This window comes from Danaus plexippus, chromosome Z, assembly GCF_018135715.1.
Source record: "Danaus plexippus chromosome Z, MEX_DaPlex, whole genome shotgun sequence".
Classification (NCBI taxonomy): Eukaryota; Metazoa; Arthropoda; class Insecta; order Lepidoptera; family Nymphalidae; genus Danaus; species Danaus plexippus.
The window spans coordinates 4,264,169-4,288,242 of record NC_083559.1 but is presented as its reverse complement, the minus strand read 5'-3'; the positions used below and the strand labels follow the sequence as shown (position 1 = coordinate 4,288,242).

General features: G+C 28.6%; 1 protein-coding gene across 1 annotated transcript in view; it reads right to left on the bottom strand.

Moving 5' to 3' along the window:
• Window positions 1-23,192, bottom strand: part of LOC116777653 (SCY1-like protein 2) — a 51,441-nt gene extending 28,249 nt beyond the window's left edge. The window contains exon 1 of the mRNA XM_061526482.1: window positions 22,959-23,192. Coding sequence (XP_061382466.1) covers window positions 22,959-23,123 — 165 coding nt within the window. The 5' untranslated portion in view covers window positions 23,124-23,192. The remainder of the gene's footprint in view (window positions 1-22,958) is intronic.
• Between the last annotated feature and the right edge of the window lie 882 nt (window positions 23,193-24,074).

Genomic DNA, 24,074 nt, shown 5'->3' with positions numbered 1-24,074 from the left:
TCTGCAACGAAAAAACCTGTCAAGTATGTCTGACAATAAAGAAAAGTCAGCCCTAGTCAATTTAGGGATCACAGAAATAAAAGAATATACTTAAACACATTGATGAGCCTCAAGTAATTGTTAAAGACTTGCGGCCATGTTTTAACTCTTCTTTAATTTCATTCATCTCATACATTCTTCCAAATTCTTGGGTTATAATATATTTAGGGAGCCACGTTTGAGTCACCCAGTAAAATATAATTATTTATGTTATTATAAAACTTTTACTTCCATCTTCATATTGTAAAAAACAAAAATACATCATTTTCATTCTGGGAATCCAATTAAAACAAAAATATAAGTACGTTGACCTGCGAGTAGATATATTATATTAGCGAAGGCTAATCTATCATAAATGTGTGGAGATAATTCGACTAGAGTATTATTGAACACCATCATATAAACGAAATTGTGTTTTTTTTTTAGAAATAAGAGGTTATTAAATAATAAAAACATTTTTCGTATCTTCTATGTTTATATTTATATTTAACAACATACCTCCGAAGATTTCGATTACTTCGCAGCAACCGTGATCACGGGCAGACGAGACAAGGCTTTTCACATAAACGCGTAGTGAATCCAAAAAAAAAATTTGTTTTATTTCAATGACTCATTATGAAGTATCGAATTAATAATTTTTTTTTAACATAACACTTAACCAACTTAAGTGATATATAAAATATATATATATATATATATATATATATATATATATATATATATATGTAAATATATGTGATAAACGAAATTATTTTAATAAATTCAGAACTTAAAGCTCACGTAATTTTATTTATTTTGGTTGCCTTACCTTGCTTTCTTTGTTTTCCGAAATTGCAAATTAACCATATCAATAGGTTTTCATTAACGTTTGATGTTCATAAATGCTTTCGATATAAAAACAGAATATTGAGTAATTATTAAATAATGTTGCTGTAGTGTATTATAATTTTGTTTGCTTGTTTGGTTTCAATTAAGTATATGAATAAGTTGAATATATGTTTGTTTTTGAATGGTTCCATGTTTGCATACATGCATTTATTTTTATAAATGTGTTTGTTTAAATAAACTTAGATTTAACTTGACTTAGATTTTCACCGAATTTTATTTACGAACATTGATATTAATGGATTTTTCTTAATCGAAGCAGATACAGTTAAACCTGTATTCTACCTCAGCTCTTTTTATATAACTTAGATTAACAACGACGTTTTGTTAGAAATGTTGATTTGTGAAATTGTCGAAATTTTTCTCTTATCGGAAAAACACATATGGGAAATAAATGCGTTTTGCGCTTGGACGGTGATAAAAAACATCGCAAGGAAAGTTGCTTTTCTTAAAAGCGAGAAAATAAAATGATACAGGAACACTTTTCCTTGCAAAAAAATAAACTGTTTTATCAAGTAAGTTATCGTCTACTTATTCATCAGCGGATTTTAACTTAAAACTTATTCCATTAGAATCACAGATGTTGGTTTAAATGTTAGACATGAACACAAATACCTAACATTAAATCAGTATTAGATTTACATTAGTAATTCATAATTGCAAACCAATGGAATGTCATATTCAGTGTAATTGACTATTAGTATTCAAAATTGAAGTGTAAAGTGCTTTAAATAGATTATACCCTCAACATTAAATTACTGTAACTTTTGGACTAACTGAGTTTGGTTTTATATTAACGAACGGTTCGCTTCGCGACGATTACCGTTACCGAGTTAACTTCCCAGTACGAATGGAAAAACTTTTTGAAATATTTTCTATTATCAATAATTGTGTTTTAATGTTTTATTCATAGTAGCAGATGGATCTGAAGTAATATTTTATATTTAGTTTAAGCAAAACGCAGCATTGTAGCAACGCAGTGACTGAAGAAAAATAGTTAAATAATAAAAAGTATCTGATTAATAAGAGACAATAAAATAACAAAATATTAAGAACAATATTTTTTAAGATATTCATGAGTCGTATATATTTAAATAGAACTATAATGTCTCATATCCGCTCGCCTTTGTATGGAACGGTCACTGCAAAATACGTGAAGTGCAATCCGCTATTATAATTGTATTTTTAACTAACAGTAAATCGTTAGCAGTCGTCATATTTCTATTGTTTATTCTATTATTATCTTTTTTATCCCAATTTATAGATAGTATATAAAATTTTTTGGTTTTCATTTAAAAAAAAAGTTTATGCATTGGATTTGTTTTGTCCTTTAGTAACTTGTTAAGCTTAAAATGGATTGTTTGATAAAAACTAAAATGGTTTCATAGAAACGAAAAATATAAAAGTTTTGTATTTCATCCGTATGCCAGAATCAATTAACTCTGTTGTGTTCGGCTTTTTGTGGACAGATAATGGAAAAACTTTTATTTATTCATCTATAATTATTAGAAATTAGTTACGGGCAAATATTAAATATTTTTCTTAATATCATGAAAATTAAAATGTGTATGTTATGGAGTAAGCATAAATTGAAACAAGTATCAATTTATTTATAGTATGTTATTCGCAAACAATAAAAGATTTTATCAATCAATAAAAGATCATTGTATTTGATGGTATTAAGTTAGATAAAAAGTTTCAAGATGACACTTACATATATCTAATAGATATGAATTCGGAGATAGATTTAAATAAGAAGATAAATTAAAAAGAAACACTCACGTTATTTTTAGTAAAGTTTCAGTGTTTAAGACAAAAGTCGGAGATACCATAACCGTCTTCCGTATCGATAAGTACTTGGTATATTAGAAAATGTAGATGGATTTTCAGACCCTGCAATATCCTTGGTGGTTTGATATTGTTTCCGATGTTAGAGGAATAAGCTTCGGTTGAGTTTACCTTTCCACAAAATGGACTCTTCTCAGACAAAAATAGAAAAAAGACTTTAATACGACACAATATATAGGTCTGTAAAATTTTTATACGGAATCTTCTTTGTGTTTTAAGTATTTATGTACCTACCTTTAGTTTTTATTGAGCGTTTAAAGCCAAGTGTAGTCAATTATTATTACAGATGTCACATTTTTTGTTTATTCCATTTGAATTGCTTGCTATTAAATCTTGAGTATTGGTTGCTATGTCAGTAATATTAATAAATATTCATATGTACAGTAAATTGAGCAATCATATACATATGTTATGTACATGCTTAACATAATGTAGAAAATAATATTAAACAGCGTGAAGATTTTACTAATAAACAATTAAAATGTAAATCATTAACAAATATGTGTACTAACACTATTAATATAGAATTTGTCTAGTATTCTAATAGGAAATGATTGTTCTATGATATGTATTCAAAACTGAATGTTATGAAATGGTCCATATGTAACGTATTAGTAAAACAAACAGTAACAGTTTATGTTAGGAGGATTTAGTGAGATTACAAATGTATATTGCGCGTAGCTATTAATAATTGTTTGATAGTAGATTACAAACAATATTCACGTTGTATGTATATATATATATATGTACATATGTACTACGTAACGATGAAGTGAATTCTCGTTGAATATGCTATAAAGTTTTTATATTTTAATGTGTTATTATCATTTGCTGAACGTGTTCGATGTTAACGTTTGAAGATCAATACGATACGAACCAACAGAGGCAAATTACATGAAGTCGAAAGTGTCTTAAGTTCGTAAAGTCCTATTCAAATATACAGAAATTGTTACGATGGTAATTAATATTTCAAAACTTGAGATGTCTAAATCGATGTTTTGTGATATTAATATAAAACTCACCTAACTGTATATCTAGCAATTTTCCAACGGCAATTTAATTCCAACGCTCGTCTCGAATTTTATACGATATTAATGTGAACGATATTACATGATATATAAATTTTGAAGGAGTATATTATATTCATACTGATTGAGTTATTCCTTGCGTGGCTTTCGGGCGGGACTCCGCTCGTGTCGATGTGGATTATCGTCCCAAAAATTTACTTAAATTTTTATCGATCGCCTACCAATTTAGTCTCTAACTCCAACTAAAATTGTTTTTTTCTAAAAACACAGACAAACGGGCTTATGGATAATAATTTTTTCATAAATATAAAATATTGTACCGTCTTATTACTTGTAAAAAAATATAAACAAATTTTGACGAAATTTAGTTTTAGATACCCATTAGCTAAATAGTAAGTATACAAATTGAATGCAAATAAGAAATCATTTTTAATTTGTGTAATAAATTTGTTTTGATGTTTCATAAAACTTGGGCTCGTTATATGTAATAAATGACTAAATTGTGCAAACCTAAGCACATTCGGGAATAGCGTTTACTCACGGATATTAAAACGTATGATTTTTACATTAATTACAAATAAACTCCAGATGTGGCTATCATTTGCCTATTCATCATTTATATATATACCTATTAAATAAAATTTTTATGAACTTATTAACTATAAAATCTGTCGAGTTTAAATTGACAAGCCTGTCAACTCTTCTGTTTGGCCACCTACATATTTTTATTAAAATTTAAATAAATTTTTAGAAAATTTCATTACTTTGTATCATGAATATATGTGAAAAGGTAAACAGAATTAGGTGAATCTAATTAAAGTTGAGTTTATTTCTATAGTAACTTTAAAATTATAATGTACAAGGTTATTGATGCGTGTAACTACAATTATACAAACACCTCAATGTAGCTCGGTTTGATTTTTAGTGATAGGGATTAGTTGAGATAAAACACAGTTCGGTTCAAATTTCAGATTATCATAGCATGCTCAACCCAGCAACCAAACGTGTTTTGATTTCTTTTTTATAGTATACATACTATATTTGTTTTAATCTTAATTATTATAGGAAAGGTATCCATTCCAATCGACAAAGTGGTGATGGTTAAAATCAATGGTTTAAAAATGTATATTATGTTATAGTTAATAAATAAAAAAACCTTTTATTTCATGCTCTGCGTAAAATTTTCATATACAATACAATCTGACACGTGATGTTTTTAACAGATGGATTTTTTTAACAATAAGTGAATTTTCATAATAACGACCGACGGTTATAATATTATCATGTCAGAAACTGTAATATTTGAAATATGTTATATTTTGATTTATAATTTTTCTGTGAAATACCTTTAACGGAATTCTTCGTGAACTAATAGCACAAAAGAAAGATAATTATAAAGGAAGATGGGATTTAGACGAAGATTATCTCTTTGAGCCACAACTTCGAAAAGACTTGAGCTGACTTTTATAAAGTCTCAAGTAAAAAATGCATTTGAATTTGCGTCAATTTTAAACTTACATTTTCATCCTGAGACAATTTCTTACACCGTAATGATAAAGGACATTTCAATTTCAAGCAATTACTTAATTTCTTTTAAAAAGAAACTTAAAAGTATTTACTTTTATTTTTAATATTGAAAGTTTGATCAAAGTGTTTAGATATTTTTTTGTAAAGAATAGGCTTAGGATTTACTGGTTATTTTATAAATCTTTGACATAGTATGACGGACGAGAGAATTTACTTATTCGTTATGGAATGTGACCCTAAGTTTAGTCTTAGAATGTAGACTTAGGTGGAAGGATATTTAGAATTTGTTAATAAATGACAAATAGTTCATTGATAATTTGATATTAGTTCATTCATAATATACTCTGCTCTAAACTGTCTAAATTGTTTATAGCTTGAAATTAACTTTGTTTTAATACCACGTATAAACACAATTACCCTTACAGCTCTTTGCGGTCCTATACACTTAGGGTAAAAAGTAATGGGAACACTTTTATCTACTTTAGCAATGCCATTATTATATATGTGGGAAAGATGTGTTCAATATCTCATATGAAGTTATAAAGACTACGACGATGCGTTGAATTTCGTAATGCTGTTTAAAAAATATTTCATTTCGATTTCCACTTTCTTTAATGACTCTCCCACATAAATTTACATGTGGCCCGGTATTCAAACAATCACAGGGTAGGCAAAGGTATGTAAAATACATTACAGAAGTAATTTGAATTGTACAATCACGGCAGAAATGAGTATGGTTAGGTTGCGGCTAATGGAAGTAGGTTGCCCGCTCTTCGTCTATGATGACAAATTATGCTGGAGGTCAATTTATGTCTCCATTAAATTCTAAATATTTATATCGTGACCCTCCTAGTTCCAGTCTATAAAAGTTATTATTCTTTATGTAAATAACGGTATAATGTAGGTATAATATTCTGAGCAATAAAATTGCAACGAAGATTACAGTTTTAGTTATAGTTAACATATATTAATAGGCTTTATTCTAATAATACAGTAAATGGTACAAATTTGAATAGTTAACTAACATTTAAAAACATCAAAAACTATATGTACTTTTAATATTCTATATAAGTGGCTAGTAATTTTTGAAACTACGAGATTTTATTTGAAATTGGTAGAATGGAGACTTATAGGAACTAACATAATTGGAATAACTTAGCAGCTCATAGTTTGAATTCCACAAATAATTCTAAGTTTAACACAAAATATGACTAGTAAACTTGCATCAAACCAGTACGAAATGGAGAGGAGCATGATGAACATGAAAAAGTTAGACCGTCTGAGAAAACGTGTAAGAAGCAAAACAAAGGTTTTTGACGTAACGTGCAAAATTAGGAGACTTAAAAGGCGATGGGCAGGGCACATGGTAAGGAAAACGAGAAATGGAGCAAAATTATTACTCGGTGGTATCCTCGAGAAGGTAAGAGGAAAAGAGGCAGACCGCAAAAAAGATGGGACGATGATATAAAATAAGTGGCAGGCGTCACATGGAACAGAGTGGCTCAAGAAAGGTGTGAGTGGAAAAGGTTGGAGGAGGCTTTTGTCGACTGGCAAACAGATCTACAGGAAATATGTAAAATTCAAATAAGAGACTAGGTTAAGGAATATTAAATTAAGTTGTCTTTGTATTTTTACCATTTAATAGTTCTATGGATCTGAATAAAAGGCTATTAGTATTATTATAATTATGGTTACTTTTTGCTGATTTCTAAAATAATTAATTAATCAATTCCACTATATATGTATTTATAACGGTAATATTCCTTCAATTGTAGGCTGACTTTTAAATTTATTATTTAATTGATAGAGCACTGTGTGAATTAGTCCAGGCATCAACAAGTCAGGGGAACCGATTTAAACGTGGACTATTTTATGTAAGAGCTGGGCTACTAGTGGTAGTCTTAAAAAACGTTTCTTCAAATAAATTTTAGCCATCGTTAAGATATAGGATGTGGAAGTAGGGAAAACAAATGAACATTTTCACATGTACCCAAGTGACGCATGATGTGTATACGCTGAAAAAGTGACATCAAGTGCATTCAGTGTAGGAATGGTAGTGATATTTTATTCAATAACCAGGGTTTACGGCTGACGACAACTGTGGCAGCAGTTAATACATATACCTTACTTTGTGGCTTGAACCTACAAGTGTAAATTTAACTGAAAGTAGGAAATTGGTTCTTATAGGTACTACGTATTCTGAAAAATTTTTTCTTTGTTTTTTTTTTATGAAATATTAAAGATATATATTATTAATGCAAATTAATAAAATTTGAATGTCTGTAACATTAAATCAACATTTTCTTTTAATTTTCTCTGTTTGTTTTAATGTTATATCTAATCTTGGAAATCAATGGACCGAATTTGACTGGACATTTATTGGCGGGTGATGTAATAAGGGTCAATACGTGTTACTTTTATTTTAGAAATATTTTTTGTTTATATATAATTGAAAATAAAAAAAAAACGTGTTACAACGTTGATTGACCATTTATGACCCTTTGTACCTCAGTATGTGGTAGTTTTAATTTTGCTTTGGATTTTTGTACCAATTTTATTGATAGAAACAAATCACTAGCACTAAAAAAGTACCGTTTATATTGTTAAATAAGTCGCGTGAGGTTTCGAGCATAACTATCCAATAGCTAATAGAGATCAAATAGAATTGGTTTAAGAAAATACACATGCTTTTTGTATAATTTGTCTAGTATACTTTTATACCAAACAATACTAGTAAGGTTTGGAATTACATCGGAAGTTTATTCGAAATAATATCGTCTGTAGAACGTTGAAAAGCCTGTTGGATCCGAAAAGATATAAAAAATTGCTGCAAAAATTTAAATTTCATCAGACAATTTTTTATTCGTGTTGGATGTGTTTTGTAAACCTTCAGTTGAGTTTGAATAGGGATTAATGTTTGAAACTGAAACAAGTGAAAAATAGGGAGAAATCATAGATGTTTTCGGTGGGTTTAAATTTTATTTTTTATGGAATTAAAAAAAAATCAATTGAGACAAAAAGTGGCAACATTTATCCTTTGTAAGCTAGTGTCCTGTGAAACCTAAAAGGATTAACTTTAGTCGACCCAAATTCATTGAATCGTTAAATATTAAAGTGATATTTTAGTGATTGATGGAATAGAGTTATAGTGGGTTTTATTAAGCTGAATTAATGATTTAATATAACCAAATCTAATTCCTTTTGATTACATGTTGAGACTCGCTCGAAGAGCATGGATCAACGTAATTCGTTTTGACGTTCCTATTCCGACGTGATGGATATTACAAGGATATTATGTATGATAACATTGCAATATTTGGTTTCGACTCCACATGTTTAATAAGAAGCCAGCCTTGATATAATTCAATTCTTAGGATAATTACTATATCTATTAATAACGAATTGTAATAGGAAATAATTTTAATAAAAGAAAATATATTCTTATCAGTGCTCTAACTTCTTTAAACAGAAACAATCAAGAAGTGTAAAAATTATTTGTATAATTTTCATAATAAGTCAGTGTTATTGAGCCACAGAATAAAAAGGTTAAAAAATGTCCTTTTGAAAATTTCCCCACGTACAAGATTACATTGTGTGCATATTTAAACTGAAAAATATTCATAAATGTCAGAAATGACACAATATGTTGTATTTTCCTTATAAAATATTCTTAAACAGGGTGCAATCATACTGTTCTAGAACAGCTTAAAATTTAAATACATTTCACTTTCTCCAGAGAAAAATAAATGCAGCCGCAACCATAAAGACGGCAACAGATTTTTATGAACACAAAGTCTTTCTAAATAAACTTGGATATAATTTCCTCTCGTAATGTTTTTTTATATTTTATCAGAGTTTGGAGTAAAATTTTGTTATACAATATTTTTATTGTACTTGTATTCTTATTTTAAGACAGTCTTATACTATCACAACCTTCTATCAATTGACTCAATTAAAACATATTAGCATCTTACATATATCCCACAGTATTCTTCAGGAAAAGGTACCTATTTAAAAAAAACTTCACACTGATGTATGACCAGAATAAAAAACGACAAATTCTTGGTCTATTAAAATTTTGAAGATATATATGTTTTTAGATTATTAATTATGTTTAATTAACATGAGAAAAAGCATTAAGTTAAGTGTAGTTTAAAATAAATCTTCACTAATATTGAAAGACAATTAGAATTTAATCAAATATATATATATATATATATATATATTTGATTAAATTTTATAAATATAAGTATACATATATATATATATGTATACTTATATTTATAAAGTGATCGCAATACTTCTGTATCCGAAGACAATGATAAAACATATTATAGTCTTTATGTTTTATTACTTTAACTTGTATAATTACCCATTAGACCATGGCGTAAAAATGTGGATATTTTTATAGAAATGACGGAAAAATTTTTATAACTTTCCAACGCGACTATTTTCTGAACGCAGGTTTAACTACATCATTATTAATTTCAATTTAAATCTTATTTTTCATTAAAATTAAAAACGAAAAGAGTTTACTAGCAAGTTGCAGTTAACTAAAGTTCATCAGCGGTGGGTAATTTTTAAAGCTTTACTTTTTTTCACCCCCCAACAGACTAACATATATTAGTTCTTATATTTGGAGTAACGCAATTAAAATTTGCTACATTTGGTAAGTGGTCATTTCTAAGAAATTTAAAAAAAATTTTCTTCAAATCTGTTCACTTTGATTTATTTTATTTTATTTTAACTAATATGTACAAAGGATCGCCTCTAGCAAATAATAAAGGTGAAATGCTCTTAATTATGAGAAAACGAGTTATTTGGTGGTGCTTAGTAACAGTAAATATTAATACAATATAAAACACCCATAGATCGTTTGTTTCCATGGAAAAATATTAAAAGGTTCCGTAGGATGCTAATAGATTAGTGACTAAAAATAAAACAAAACGATTTTTCAGGAAAATGCTTTTAGCGCAAGTCTTAAGATAATATTAATTTCTTTAGCATTATTATTACAATATAAAATCATTTAACTCGTGTAAAATCGCAAATAAAACTTAGGAAATATTAATTATTCATAAGACTGATGTTCTTAGGTGATAGAATTCTAAAATTTGTTATAATTTGGCATAATTTACGGAGCATTAAGTAAAATATTTAAAATATGCATGCTGAAATCTCGTTTCTGTGTAATAAGATCACATACGAGACATGAATCAAATATAAGAGACAAAGCTGAAACGAGTGATTAAATAGCAATTTGCATACGGCAGTGGTGGATATTATATGTATGTTCTCTCTGGGGACTTTTTGGTTTGGTAATTAAAGTATTACATTATGCTTAGTATTATTTATAAATATTTTTTTAATATTTATCTTTTTAATAAATGAAAATAATGTTTTTAATTAAATTCCAAGATTAGAAGCAGGGTTGAAAATAGTTAACGGCAAACTAAAATATTAAAATGATACCATGTTACAGAACTTGTTAGAAAGTTTTAATGTAAAATTACATGAAGCACTGAAAGGCTAAAAGAGTCAGAGCTGGGTTATTATTAAATCCGTTAATCATAAAATCCCAAGTCTATAAGTTAATTAAATAGAGGGATTTATAAAGTTTGAAATACAGTGTCTATTATTGCATTGTATTTTTTGCATATTTGCTACCATTTTTAAAACTTCATGAAGACATTTTATTAAAGGTATACCGGTTGTAAAAAAATATATGGATATAAATTTTTGTAATCAAATTATGATAGATATTTTATTTTCAACGCTTTCGACGTTCATCTAAAACTAAAACGACAACCAATTACCTAAGCTCACCTAACTTAATATCGACGTGATCAGAATTATTTTATGCATTAATAAACACCTGACTCGTAATAAACAGAAAATGGCTCGTTGAGTTACAGCAACTACTATTTCTAATGTTATACTGATCATAAAATATATTCAAACAAAAATTCTTCGTAAGCTGATGTAACAAAATTGAAATTTGATAATTTAAAAAACTTGAGAACTTTGCTTTTACTTTTAATTGGTTTCTATTAGAAGTTGTTTCTTACATTAATAAATAAGATATCTTTTACAATATTTCAACGTCGTACAAGTTAACAAATTGGTTTGGTTGTTTCAATTATCTTTATTTGTGATTATTAAACGAGACATGTTTATAATATTATTAGGTTTCAGCTCTTTTAAAATGGTAATCTCTTATAAATATGTTGTCTTAATTTTTGTTGTATTCCCATAGCCAAGGGCAAGCCTATGGCAAGCGGCAAATCCGCCTAGCCTATGGGCGCTTCAATACGCACAGCATATCATATAGATTGTATAACATGCAACTCGCCGAACCTTTAAGCAACTGTTCATTCCTCTCTTGAATAACTCCATTCTACATTCTATGGAAAAAAACGCAACAGATAGTTATATAGCACAAGCGTTCGCCGGACTAATCCTCTTAAAACGCAATAAGGGACGAAGGGGTGAGGACGGTTAGAAATGTGATGATGAAAGGTAGCCGTGTGCATCCTATCAAATTGCTGCTCAGAACACATCCCAATATAAATACAAGTGATAGAACATACACAGGGAGGCAATATCTCTCCTTTAACTTAATGGTTTAATACCATAAATTCTGGTCCCAGTTAGATAACTTAGATAGAGCACTCCTTATTTTACACATGTTATTATCGACTTTCTTTTACAAAGCAACGAGAAACATTCGTGCAAACTTTGTTTATCATCCTATCGCCGGGTCTATTAATATGTAGAAAAAACAGTTTCGGGATTGGCACCGAGCCACAGGGGACGCTAGCTTTTAAGTCATATATCACTTTATAACTCTGCTAGACAACACGTAAAATTTTTTGTAAATTATTGCGGACATTTCGTTAGATGATAACTTCTTTAAAAATGTCGATGTTGGACCCAAACGAATGCCTTCGCGTATCAAGGCTAACTGCTAAAACTAAACTTTTTTTTCTAATAACGTAAGTCCAGCGGTAAATGAGATGATTACCAGTTAGTTCAGCGGTCGAAGAAAAAGCCATATTTAGGATTGCTACAAAGCCCTACTCTTGTAGGTGGTTTATCCATCAACCATGTCTAATAAAAATTGTTTACAGTGGAACCGGCCGTTTGTTTTGTATTGATATATATTTATTTAAATCTTGAACGATTTCATATTAGCTTTTTGTAGATCTTTATTTTTTTCATATTTTTGATAGTGTTTCACAAGCACATGTGTATGTTTCAGATTCCTCTTTTTTAATTATATAGAATTTCTGAAATTCCTTTATGAAGGTTATAATAATAAAATGAATTATCCCTCAGTAAGTTTTTTCCGTTTACATTTAATATAAATTTCCGCTCTTTGGAGACCATTCCTTACCAAACTGTAAAAATGTTGTCTAAACAATGACACACGCAAGCCTAAACTTTATATCGATATATATCAATATATAAAGTTTAGGCATGGTTAGGATTTCCTAAGGTTAAAAGTATTTTACCAGAAAATTACACAATAGTTGCTTTATTGAAAATGTAGATCACAGTATTGTTACATTTACATTCGTTGATGTTTGTTTCGTTTGATGTTATCATTGTAGTCACGAAGGCGTTTGTCTTAGTTCTAATTATTTATTAATTATGCTTTATATTATAATGGTTTTAGCTTTTAACAAAAAAAGCTAATGTTACCACATTTGTTTAATGGTTAATATAATTATACTATCTGCTATTTAAAAATTATATTCTTGAATAATGGAAATTAAAGAAAGAGTATTAAACCTTATAACATTCGTTAGATAAAAAGAAACATAAATTATCTCTATTTTCACGCATTATTTTCTCTTGATTATAATATTCTTGAGTAAAGAGGTAGAAACAATTATATATATTTGAAATAAGACAGAGAAACAGTAAAGGAGCTTCTGCTACTTTTAATCATCTTATAAAACGCAGTCGTGTTAAGTCGATGTTCTCTCAGAAGACATAAATACACTTGAATTGTGACGTTATCTATACTTAATATTATAAATGTGAAAGTAACTCTGTCTGTCTGTCTGTCTGTTACTCAATCACGCCTAAACTACTGAAACAATGTACACGAAATTTGGTATGGACATTTTTTGATACCCGAGAAAGGACATAAGCTACTTTTTACCCCGCGAAAATGACACATTCCCATGGGAACATTCAGGTGGGCCGATCGCTTTTACGCCTAAACTACTGAACAGATTTAAATGAAATTTGGTAAGGAGATAGTTTGAGACTTAAGAAAGGACGTGAGTTACTTTTGACCGCAGAAAAACAACGCATTCCCATGGGAAAAATTACTTTTCTGGTTAAGAAAGGAAAAATAAAAAACATCGTATATAAAACTTTTTTGCAGTAACCTATCTTCTTCTTAACATGTATTAACCTAACCTAACCTATAACAATCACACTTAGTTTGGCCTCATCCCATCTAGGCACAATTCAAACATACGTACAAAAAAGTACAGCTCAGGTTTTTTCATACTACTATACAAAAAAACTATCCAATGCGGACTAAGTCGCGGGCAAAAACTAGTAGTATATATATTTACATATAAAATCCCTCTCAAAGGTTTACATATATTTGAATTGAATTGTATATTGAACTAATGGTGTATTTTTCTTTGTAAAAGTGATATTTCTATTCCCTTGACTCTACGATAGTGTATCAGAAATGGAATACCTAACATTAAGCTATCATATTTATTAATAATATTTAGTTGTGGGGTTCTTTGAGAAGTATGTCACATGATAAGGAGAAAAACTCTGGATTATGGATGTATGAACACAAATACTTATAGTTTTAGTATTTTACAGCATGTTTCTGTAATTTATATCTGTTTTTAACTTACTTTTTTAACCGCCCGCACAAACAAAGGTGACGGCGAAATATGCCATATAAAGCATTCGTAATTTATTATGCGTCTCAATTCACTTTCTGTAAAACTATATCTATCAACATTCCATTTGTGTTTGTGCGCAGATGGGATGTTAATAGGTATTGTAGACTGGTTACGAAATACTAATTTGTTGCCGGAGTATATTCACTATCGTTTTTTTTTTAAGTAGTTCCCGAGTCGTCCAGTATTTTCATGAATTTTTGAAATTACGTAGAGAGTATGAAACCATGTCGAGGGATGATAATTATTTCAGTGTTTCAATGGTTATCAGTATTACTTTTTCTAAGGGCCGTTTTTTACTAAGACTTTGTCATTAACATGGTAAATAAAATATTAAATATATATATATAGTAAGGCACTTCTTAAAAAAATAATAGAAGCAGTGCTCGATAGTGACGCCGGCTCACTTTTCGGTTGTCGGTTGTCGAGGTGAAATCGCTCAATGATTTTAAGTGTTAATATTGTGTTAGCAATTAGTTCTATGGCTATTTTAAGGATATTACTGTGTAAGAAGTTTATTTGTTGTTATACTGGTGTTTGCAGCTCATTATTTTGTTCCTTAATTTACCTTTTATATTTGTTCAATTTAAATTTAGTCCCACTGTCAAATTTTCAAATATCATGTGGTGATTTATCTTTTTTAAAAATTCGATCAAAATAGGAATTTTGATCTATTATTTAGGAAAATGGAGTATAACAAATTTCAAGAAGTCGATGATTATTTACATTGTTGCGTAAACTTGAATTAAGAAAAATTACATGTATTTCAAGTCACTAAATTATCTCGATACTGAACTAAAATCTATCTTATATCTGTAGCAAAATTTATAATGTTAACATTTTGTGTAGTCTGTGTAAATAACAAATCCTTTTTTCCATTTTTTGTAAATGAACACCTACATCTCTTCAATCCATAAATTATGTTATTTTTAGCGAAGATTATTCGATATTCGAATTATTAAACGTCTTTAAAATAAATGTGTTCACTTTATTTGCTTAGTTCATTTTAATCTTTTATGTTGTTATTTGTTAAAAAATCCTTTTATATTTGATATAAAAAATTTTGGAGCTTTAAAGCAGAGGAAAAAAATATGTGTTTGTGAGTCTCCGTTTTTTATATTTAAATATATCTCGCATAGAAAACAAGAATAATAAATGTAAGAGTCTAAACTTAACTAGCCATAGATCAAAAGGACAGGCGAAATCAATCAAGCAGATTTCAACCTAATGTGCTTTCCGATGTCAACCTTCTTATAATTGATAGTTTTTAAACGACGCTTTACCACGTGATAGTGACAGCTATAGCAGCTAAGTCACACCTTTTCTGTAAGAGTTATTAATAAACATACACATTTATAAAGCAATTTTTTAAAACATAAGGTATCACCATATATATCAGAGCCACTTCAAACTCTTGATGTTGGAAAAGAGTAAATACATTTCAAGGATTATTGATTGAAGATTTTTTGATTACAACAGAGAAAAAATATCAAATAAATAAGAGATGGTTATGTAGACTTGGTTAAAATAAGTCCAACCAATGTTTTTCATACTTTTCTTTTCTCATATTCATATATATCATGATCACGAAATTGTCTGTGTGTTGTTAAGATCTGAGGGTTTATAAAGAATTATTCCTAACTTATTTTTCCTGGTAACCCTATAACTTGAGAATGGTTACACATTATATCAGGGCTTTTTAAATTTTACATTTGTTTCGACACATCGCCAACTACAAATATAGTTAACAAAGATAGCTAATTTTATTCGATATCAAGAATCAAGAACTGTCGGAATCAAGAAGTTTATGATACAAATTCATGGTCTATCCATGGTCTCCATTAAGAACGAAATACAACCCATACCCAGCTGCCTGGTGAAATTCCAGCTTTAACATAATAAGCTCATGTTAGTCAGGTCTACTAATTTCTATATGGAAGAAAAATTTGGTGATGATACTTTCATAAATTGAAGGTAAAAATAACAAAAATCTATCAGATACATAGTAATATTATTGTCTGGAAATAATTATTTATGTTTAAATACTAACTACTTATCTCAAAAAAAGACTTCTCAATCATGAAGTTTTAGAACTCACTAACTCGATAGTGTTTTTATAAATATAACATAAAAGCTGTTGCACAATTCTGAAAAAGAAACTCGATTTTTCTCCAGCAATGTCGACCCCTAAAAATGGTTTAATGAGTTTCATTTCAGTTTTTGATGAGCCATGTCAAGATGACCTTAATTCAGTTAACATGAACGAAAATAAGACAAAAATTTGCCATTTTTTATTAGCAGACCAGGTGATTGAAAGTAAACTGAATAAACGTGACAGTATCTCCAAAGTGAAGGCAGTCATATTAGCCAGAAAGGTAATGGCTATTGTTTTCTAGGACGAGCGAGGTGTGATGCCAAGCAATTGCTTTGCAGTTTTGGAGACAGCGTTCTTCGAATACACGTAAACTCTACAAAGAAAGGAGGCCGTACTTTTTTTTGTTCGAGGTTAAGAAATGGATGGCAGAGTTAAATTTTTGAATTACTAAAAATACAGAGTGTACATACTAAATAATAGTTATAGGTGAGCTACATTAAGCATGTGGCTATATGTCTCGATTGGCAGAGATAAAATTATATCAATCGTCTCTCTGTGCAGAGAGGATAGACCTCTCATAAAATTTTGCATTGACGATCTTTGGCTCAGGTAGGCAGCCATTAACAGCTACTTCCAGAGAATTGTTTTGTAGGAAGTGAATCGTTACAAATGAATGCAATTAGCACAGGGGAAATTGTAAGTTAAAAATTTACTAATAAGGTAACCGTGCCAACATGAGTTGAAAATAGTATGCATATGTTAATCTTATTAAATTCAAATGGACCGATATAATCGTGATTTAGTTAGTTGACCTTAACGAGAGGTATACAATGTATTTACATAGAATAAATCTTTTTAAATAAGTTATATAGTGATTCAGTATTGCTTTTAATGTATGAACAATGTGAGAGGAATTCAGGAAAATGCATAAACATTGCTAATTTTCCGCAACTTCACAGTTTACTTCCGACAAAGTATGCTGGGAAATTGAAAAGTTATTTGAATACATAATTAAAGTCAGTAATTAAGGTAATATTATTAAGGTAGTTTAATAACATAAATATCGATATTGTAATATTTTGCAGGCATTAAATTGAACAGCAAATTTTTGAGTGATGATTATTTTTATTTCGATGTTTCGTTTTTTTTTTAGGAAGTTGTTCTTGTGTTGTTTTCTATAACTATGTATTAGGGTCTAATATCTAAATATTATTAAGAAATTTTACGTTTAAAAGAAGTAATAATTATCCTATTTCTTAATAGTACTTGAAGAATAATAATCATCAATTTATTTATTTTTATACTGGAGGGAATAAATATTATCAAAATTTCGGCATACACATTTTAAACAAATTATTTATTCTAATCCAAAAATTTCTTATGTACCTAGCAAAAGATACTCTTATATATGATTAGAATATTTTCTAGCTGTAATCAGTGTTTTAAAGACGCCGCAATGTTTAATCTGAGATCTGGAGTCAAGAAGGTATGTTTTTTAGAAACCTTAAGTTTGTTATTTCAGCAGTGTTGTAAAAGTGAAAGTGAATAAAGAACTGTCTTAACTGAAATGTTGAATGAAACGAACAGCGCAGCTACTACTCCAATCTAACTTTTTTTTATGGTGTTATAAATTTTTCTGTTTAATAATTCTCTTGCTAAGGACAATCGAGTCTCAGATTCCGTCAAATTGTTCGTTTTATTTCCGTCAGATGTTATTACTTTTTCATCACTAATTAAATATTAGTGACGACAGAACTTTCAGTTTTGTTATTTAAATATCATATAAATTAAATAATTAAGATAACTCAAACCATTGAACCTTGAACTCAAGAATCATATAAAATGTTAAGAAACCGTACAATTTTTTTTTTATATTCATCCACAATTTTGTTCATTAACTTTTACTTTATTATTTTTTTATTTAGGTTTTGCGATACTTTCGTTTTCCCGATTTCTATACTAACTGAACTTCACATCTTTACATAAGAAATAGTAATCGTACTTAATATATAATAAATCTCATATATTGCCTACTATTTAACATTACATGTTTAGAACTAGGTACGTTATTAGTTCACAAGTGGGAAATATTAACTATTACAATTTAAGATTAATGTGTCAATTTCTACAGATTTATTTTAACCGATAACTAAGTTAGTTATTATTATTTCATATTATAAGTTATATTAAATTTAAGTTAAAGTTTATATACATTTTAAAAATTTCCATGAAAATCACGTGACTGTGTGACTATAAAATTTTAAGTTTGTAATAATATGCACGATTCAAGAGTTACTGTGTCGGGAAATAAAATAGCTGTTACTGAACTAAAATCGACTACCTTTTATTAATTGTTTCAATCAGTTTTCCTCTGTTTTCCTAGTTTTATTATGTACTTTTATTAATTATAACTTTGCTTTTCGTTGTGTCTTTAAACATTTCCTCTACGATGTCAAAGGGATAATTTTCTAATACAACCATGGTTAGTGAAACTTTATAGATTTTTATGTACATATTCGTCGCATGTCATTATAATAGTAGCTGATTTTGACATTAAGGCGCAAGTGTAGTCAAATTAGCCCTTGATAGAATCTGTACTGACGGTCATTTCTATTGAATCATCCATCGTCGTGAACACAGAACAGCTGCTCACCAGCCAGTGGATAGTTATTCTGGGGAATGCCTCACGATACGTTTTGATGTATTGTGCCTACCCGCAAATATGCTCAACGATCAATAGGGTTATTGGACGCTTGTTATTTAACCGTACAATATGAGTGATCATCGGAGCTAACGTAAATTATGATGGGCTTCATGATCCCTCTCTCTGTCTCTCTCTCTCTTCAGCCATGTGAGTTCCACTGCTGGACATAGGACTCCCTCATCAATTTCCAAGCGGTTCGGTCGGAAGTAATAATAATAATTTAATCCAACATACCGTTTCACTCAGATTCGAAATAGCCGATGAAATTCAACAATCAATCCCATTTTAAAAATAGCAATGATTAACTAAAATACACTTATCAAACTCTCAAAAGCCTGTTTTCTTCGAGATAGGTAAAATGAAAAAAAATATCCAGTAATATATTTTGTTCCGTATACTTATACACTTTTTGAGTCCTTTGTTTTATACTCCAGATAATCGCAGTCAAAAATTTGAGGGAATTGCAAGCTTTATATGCTTCAATGAATGAATTATAACGATCACTGATTTTAAACTGAACAATATAAAATCGTAAAAGATTTTTGTTTCAGGTTCCTTTAATATTTAGGCTCTGCGATATATATCAGATCATTCACATTATTATCTAATTGGGACTTAATATATAAGTAATGATTTAATATATTTGTACTCGTATTAATCGTCACAGAAACATTAGAAATGATTAAATTAAGTTTGTTAGAAACATTACACGACATTATATGGAAATTATATTAAAATCTTATTTATAAAATCATTTTATCAAGATGTAAACTTGTAAGGATCGCTTATATTAAACTTAATAGACGTCTTTATAATAATTTTTTATCTTCATTTTATCGTCAATGTTTTATCAGCTCGCAAATTTCAAAGTGTACATAATTAATTATTTTGGGGATCTTTTACATAAAGTATTTATTAGGACGAAAATTACCTTTTTTAATTAGCACTATAATTATATGATACAAAATATAGTTCTATTGTATACTCATAATATTCTTTGGTATACTTCCCCCATGTTGTTATGTAGACGATAGCAATATTAAATAACATAAATAATTTTACGATCAAGGCAACTTTATGACCAACTTATTTATTTGACTTTTCGAGAATATATACATTTAAATGATTAAAGCTGCCTTTCCTTTGTGATAGAAGGGAAGTAATACAGTAGTATTTTGTATTAGCTGAGCCAAGTTGCACGATTTGCTGTTTGTCTTTTGTTGGAAATTACAGAAGTTAAATTCATCGATCAGTGATACTTTTGCTCAAATAGCTTTGAGCCATTTTAAAAATTAAATAATAGAACAATTAATTAATATTGAGATTACTATTAAAAATATAAGCAAAAAAATGCAACTTTTTTTGTGTTTTCCTTACGCCGGCGGGTGCTGATTCTTAAAAATTTTGATCTTTCTTTAAAATATTTTAAAAACTAGCAATCATTTTAAAATAAAGATAAACCCTGGCGGATAAAAATAAACATAACGAGTGTACCTTAATTTTTTATTGTATAGCAATCTCTTATATTTATATATCGACTTAAGGAATTATTTGTCACAGAATTATTTGTCTCTATTGATATTTTACTATTAAAATAGTGTTAAAAAAACATTAACAATTGATTTTTTAGTTGTATATAAATACATACGACGTTTTTCTTAACAAGAGCAAAAATAGGTTCAATTAGGTATGTGTATAAATTGTTGTTGATAATTAAGGACCTCTCGAGTGTTTCTTGCTTTTTGTTATTTTAATGGTTCTTCAAAGTATCGAAGTGTTTAAAGTTTTTTAAGAAAGTGAAAAAATTATGCGCATAAAAATATTCTTTAAATAAAATCGCTGTTTAATCTAACATAATCGTTTTCAATGAGTAGTATAATATAAATCATTATTAAATGAGCTTCCTGGAATTCGATATTGTACAACGTTTATTGAAAGATATGAATTACTTCAAGTTGAAAATTGAAGCCGTTATAAAATTATTAGGCTTTATTAATTTAACTTTTTTTTTTCTGGTAAACTTCTTTAGATGTTGATTAATTATTTTGTAAAATAAATAATAATATCGAAGTAAATAACTATGAGGTATGAAACTAACTGTAGTAGCGTTTGCTGATGTAGGACTTGGAAAGTAATACATTTTATGTTATAAATTTTTATGTTCGCTTGTCGGGAATAGGACGATTAAGAGCGGTTTGTGATCGAACTGCCAATTTTATTATATTAACTTGTTCTAAGAGCAAAACTAACAAAGTATATTTCTACATAAATATTAAAAAAGTAATAAAAAATATTTATTAATACTATTTGAATGTAAAAGCAATTATTTCGTGGTTTAATATTTATTAAACAATTATGTCATTACGACGACTTCAGGAACTACAGCTTAGTTGAAGAAATGACTGGGACTTATTATCATCACAGACATCACGGCTTTGAATTCTGGTTGATTGATTTAAATAAAAGTTTGAATATTCATGCATATTTTTAACGGTTTTTTCGGTTTAAATACTGGCCAATAATGAAATCTCTAACAATAAATCACTGGCAATATTAAAAAAAAATGTCCTTGGTCTGTGGATATTGTATTGTAGTATTTGTTTAATTGATCTCATAATATGAAATTGTAATGGGCTCTAAAATATTAATTCAATTACTTACACACTAACAAATAATTAATTATTCAGCAAGTAACAACATAATCTTCATAGTTTGGTATAAATTACAAAATAAATTGTTATTATATTTATCTGAAAAGTAATTTTTGTGTATAAAAGAAATAAAATGAAATTTATCGAGAAATGGTCAGTAAAAACAGCTCTTTGTGAAAATGTTTCAAACGAATTCTTTTGTTACAGTTAAAATAGAAACTTATGTTTTGTATTTATTTTTTCATTTTATTAATGTAACCATGTATTCACTTAAAGTTATTGAGGTTGACTGCATAATTGCATACTAATTTAAGTGATCGGGTAAGAATAATGCGAAAGGACATAGTTGATAGCTTTCCTTGCGATCAATTTAATCAAGAATACAACTTGACCCAGAACACTGTGTGAGCATATAGGGATTTGAAACCAATCAATTAAACGTCTTAGACACATTATGAGAGATTTGCGCTTGAGTAACATAGTATTGGTATCTGATTATTTTGTTATTATATACGTAAACTAACTTAAAATTCTAGCAATTTTTTTTTTATTATATAATCACGACCAAATATTTTAAAATGGTGGTTACATAAACTGTTTTTTTTTTAATTATTTAAATATTATTACGACTTTTTCATTTATATGTTTATATAACAAATGAATAGACGAGTACACTCAGTAAAGAAGTAATTAGAAAAAAATTAGTATTATATTAGATGATTTTACATTGTTATGTGATGGTCAAACTCTAGAAATGCAATACAAAGAACTCATATACAGAAGTAAATAACCTTTTATAGATTAATTGACAATTAATACTTTTGATAAAAAGAGGTATAGTGTCCCAATTTGCTAATTTGATTAACTGTTTATCTTTCAAACTACCCGTTTAAATGCTATATTTCATTCTTTCTTTGACCAATTTGTTAACGTTTTTATGTCAACGTAAACCTACTACAAGAGAGTGGAATGAATAAAACGTCGGATCACCGCTCATAGTTAATGTCGTTAAACTAAGTGAAATTTGAAATAGAGCTTTTAAAGAAGATTGTTTGGGTGAGGTGTATTGAAGAGTAAAAATATCATAATTTAGTGCAATGTTACGATCGTTTTGCTAATTTTAAATATAATACGGTCACCTAATCTTTTGTAATAGGTTGAGGAGATATTTTACTATTAGTTTCAAACCATTCGAATTCGATAGTAATATTAAATCGTATTTAATAAGTGAACAATTACCTTGCCGTCGCTCTTCCTATACGCGTCATGAACTCTCCAAACCAGTCCAGGTCCAGCACAGCTGCTTTCCTGCCCGACTTCAAAGTACTGCAATATTGGGTTGCTTTCCAATGACGGCGGATTGCTAGAAGTGCTGCTTTTTAGTTTTGATATTATAGCCGCCATCTTGGACAACAACTCTTCACCAGAGAAGTTAATCTGCTGACCGGATTTCGATGCTGAATATCGACTGACGTATATCTAAGAAAAAAAGTGAATTTATTTAATAAGTATAAAATAAAAACTAAACAATAAAATTAGCTTTATTACATATTCCATCTCTATAAACTTTCATTACCTGCCAACCAAAGTAGGGATGTGCTATAAAACGATAAAAGTTACATGAACAACACTGCGCTATAATACGAGACATTTCGAATTCTATCTAGGATAGTGCGATCAAAAATGTTTATTACCGCTCCGTTGCTCTAAAGATCAGGTCAGAACTTCTAAAGCTGCTATGGCAGATAAAATTTTATTACTTGGTTAAAAAAGTCGCTTCAGTGTAAATAAGAAAAACTTACATATATGTTTTAGGCTGTACCACAATTTTATAGATCCTGAAGTATTTATTTTATAAAAGAGTCTTACTTTCAATAAAGAATTGATTATATATTTTTTAATTCTATACAATAAGTAAAAAAAAAAAATACCGAAGTGGTGATTACACACATTTCAAAATTATAATTACGTTATGTTTATTTATTTAGTAGAAACCGCTGATTATATACAAAGATGTTCTTGAAAAATGTTATTGTCATTCTTATTAACAATGAAAAATTTAATTTTGAAAAGATTCATTCATAATAAATAGATAACAGCGAATAGAGAGACGCAGTTGTTTAAAAAGGAATTCAAATAATTTTATAACGGTTTACTAGCGTCATTTATTTTGAGTCGAGCCATTTACTGGTCTACGTTGCCAGACGAGCTGTTCAGAATCACAAATATTAAAAACCATTGAATTCATCTAGATAAAAAATGGTACCAATCGTTTAGCTACGACATGGATTTTTATAATTCAATATTATTTTGTCCATGTTTACAGTAGTAAAAAAAAAAAACTACTCTACGTTA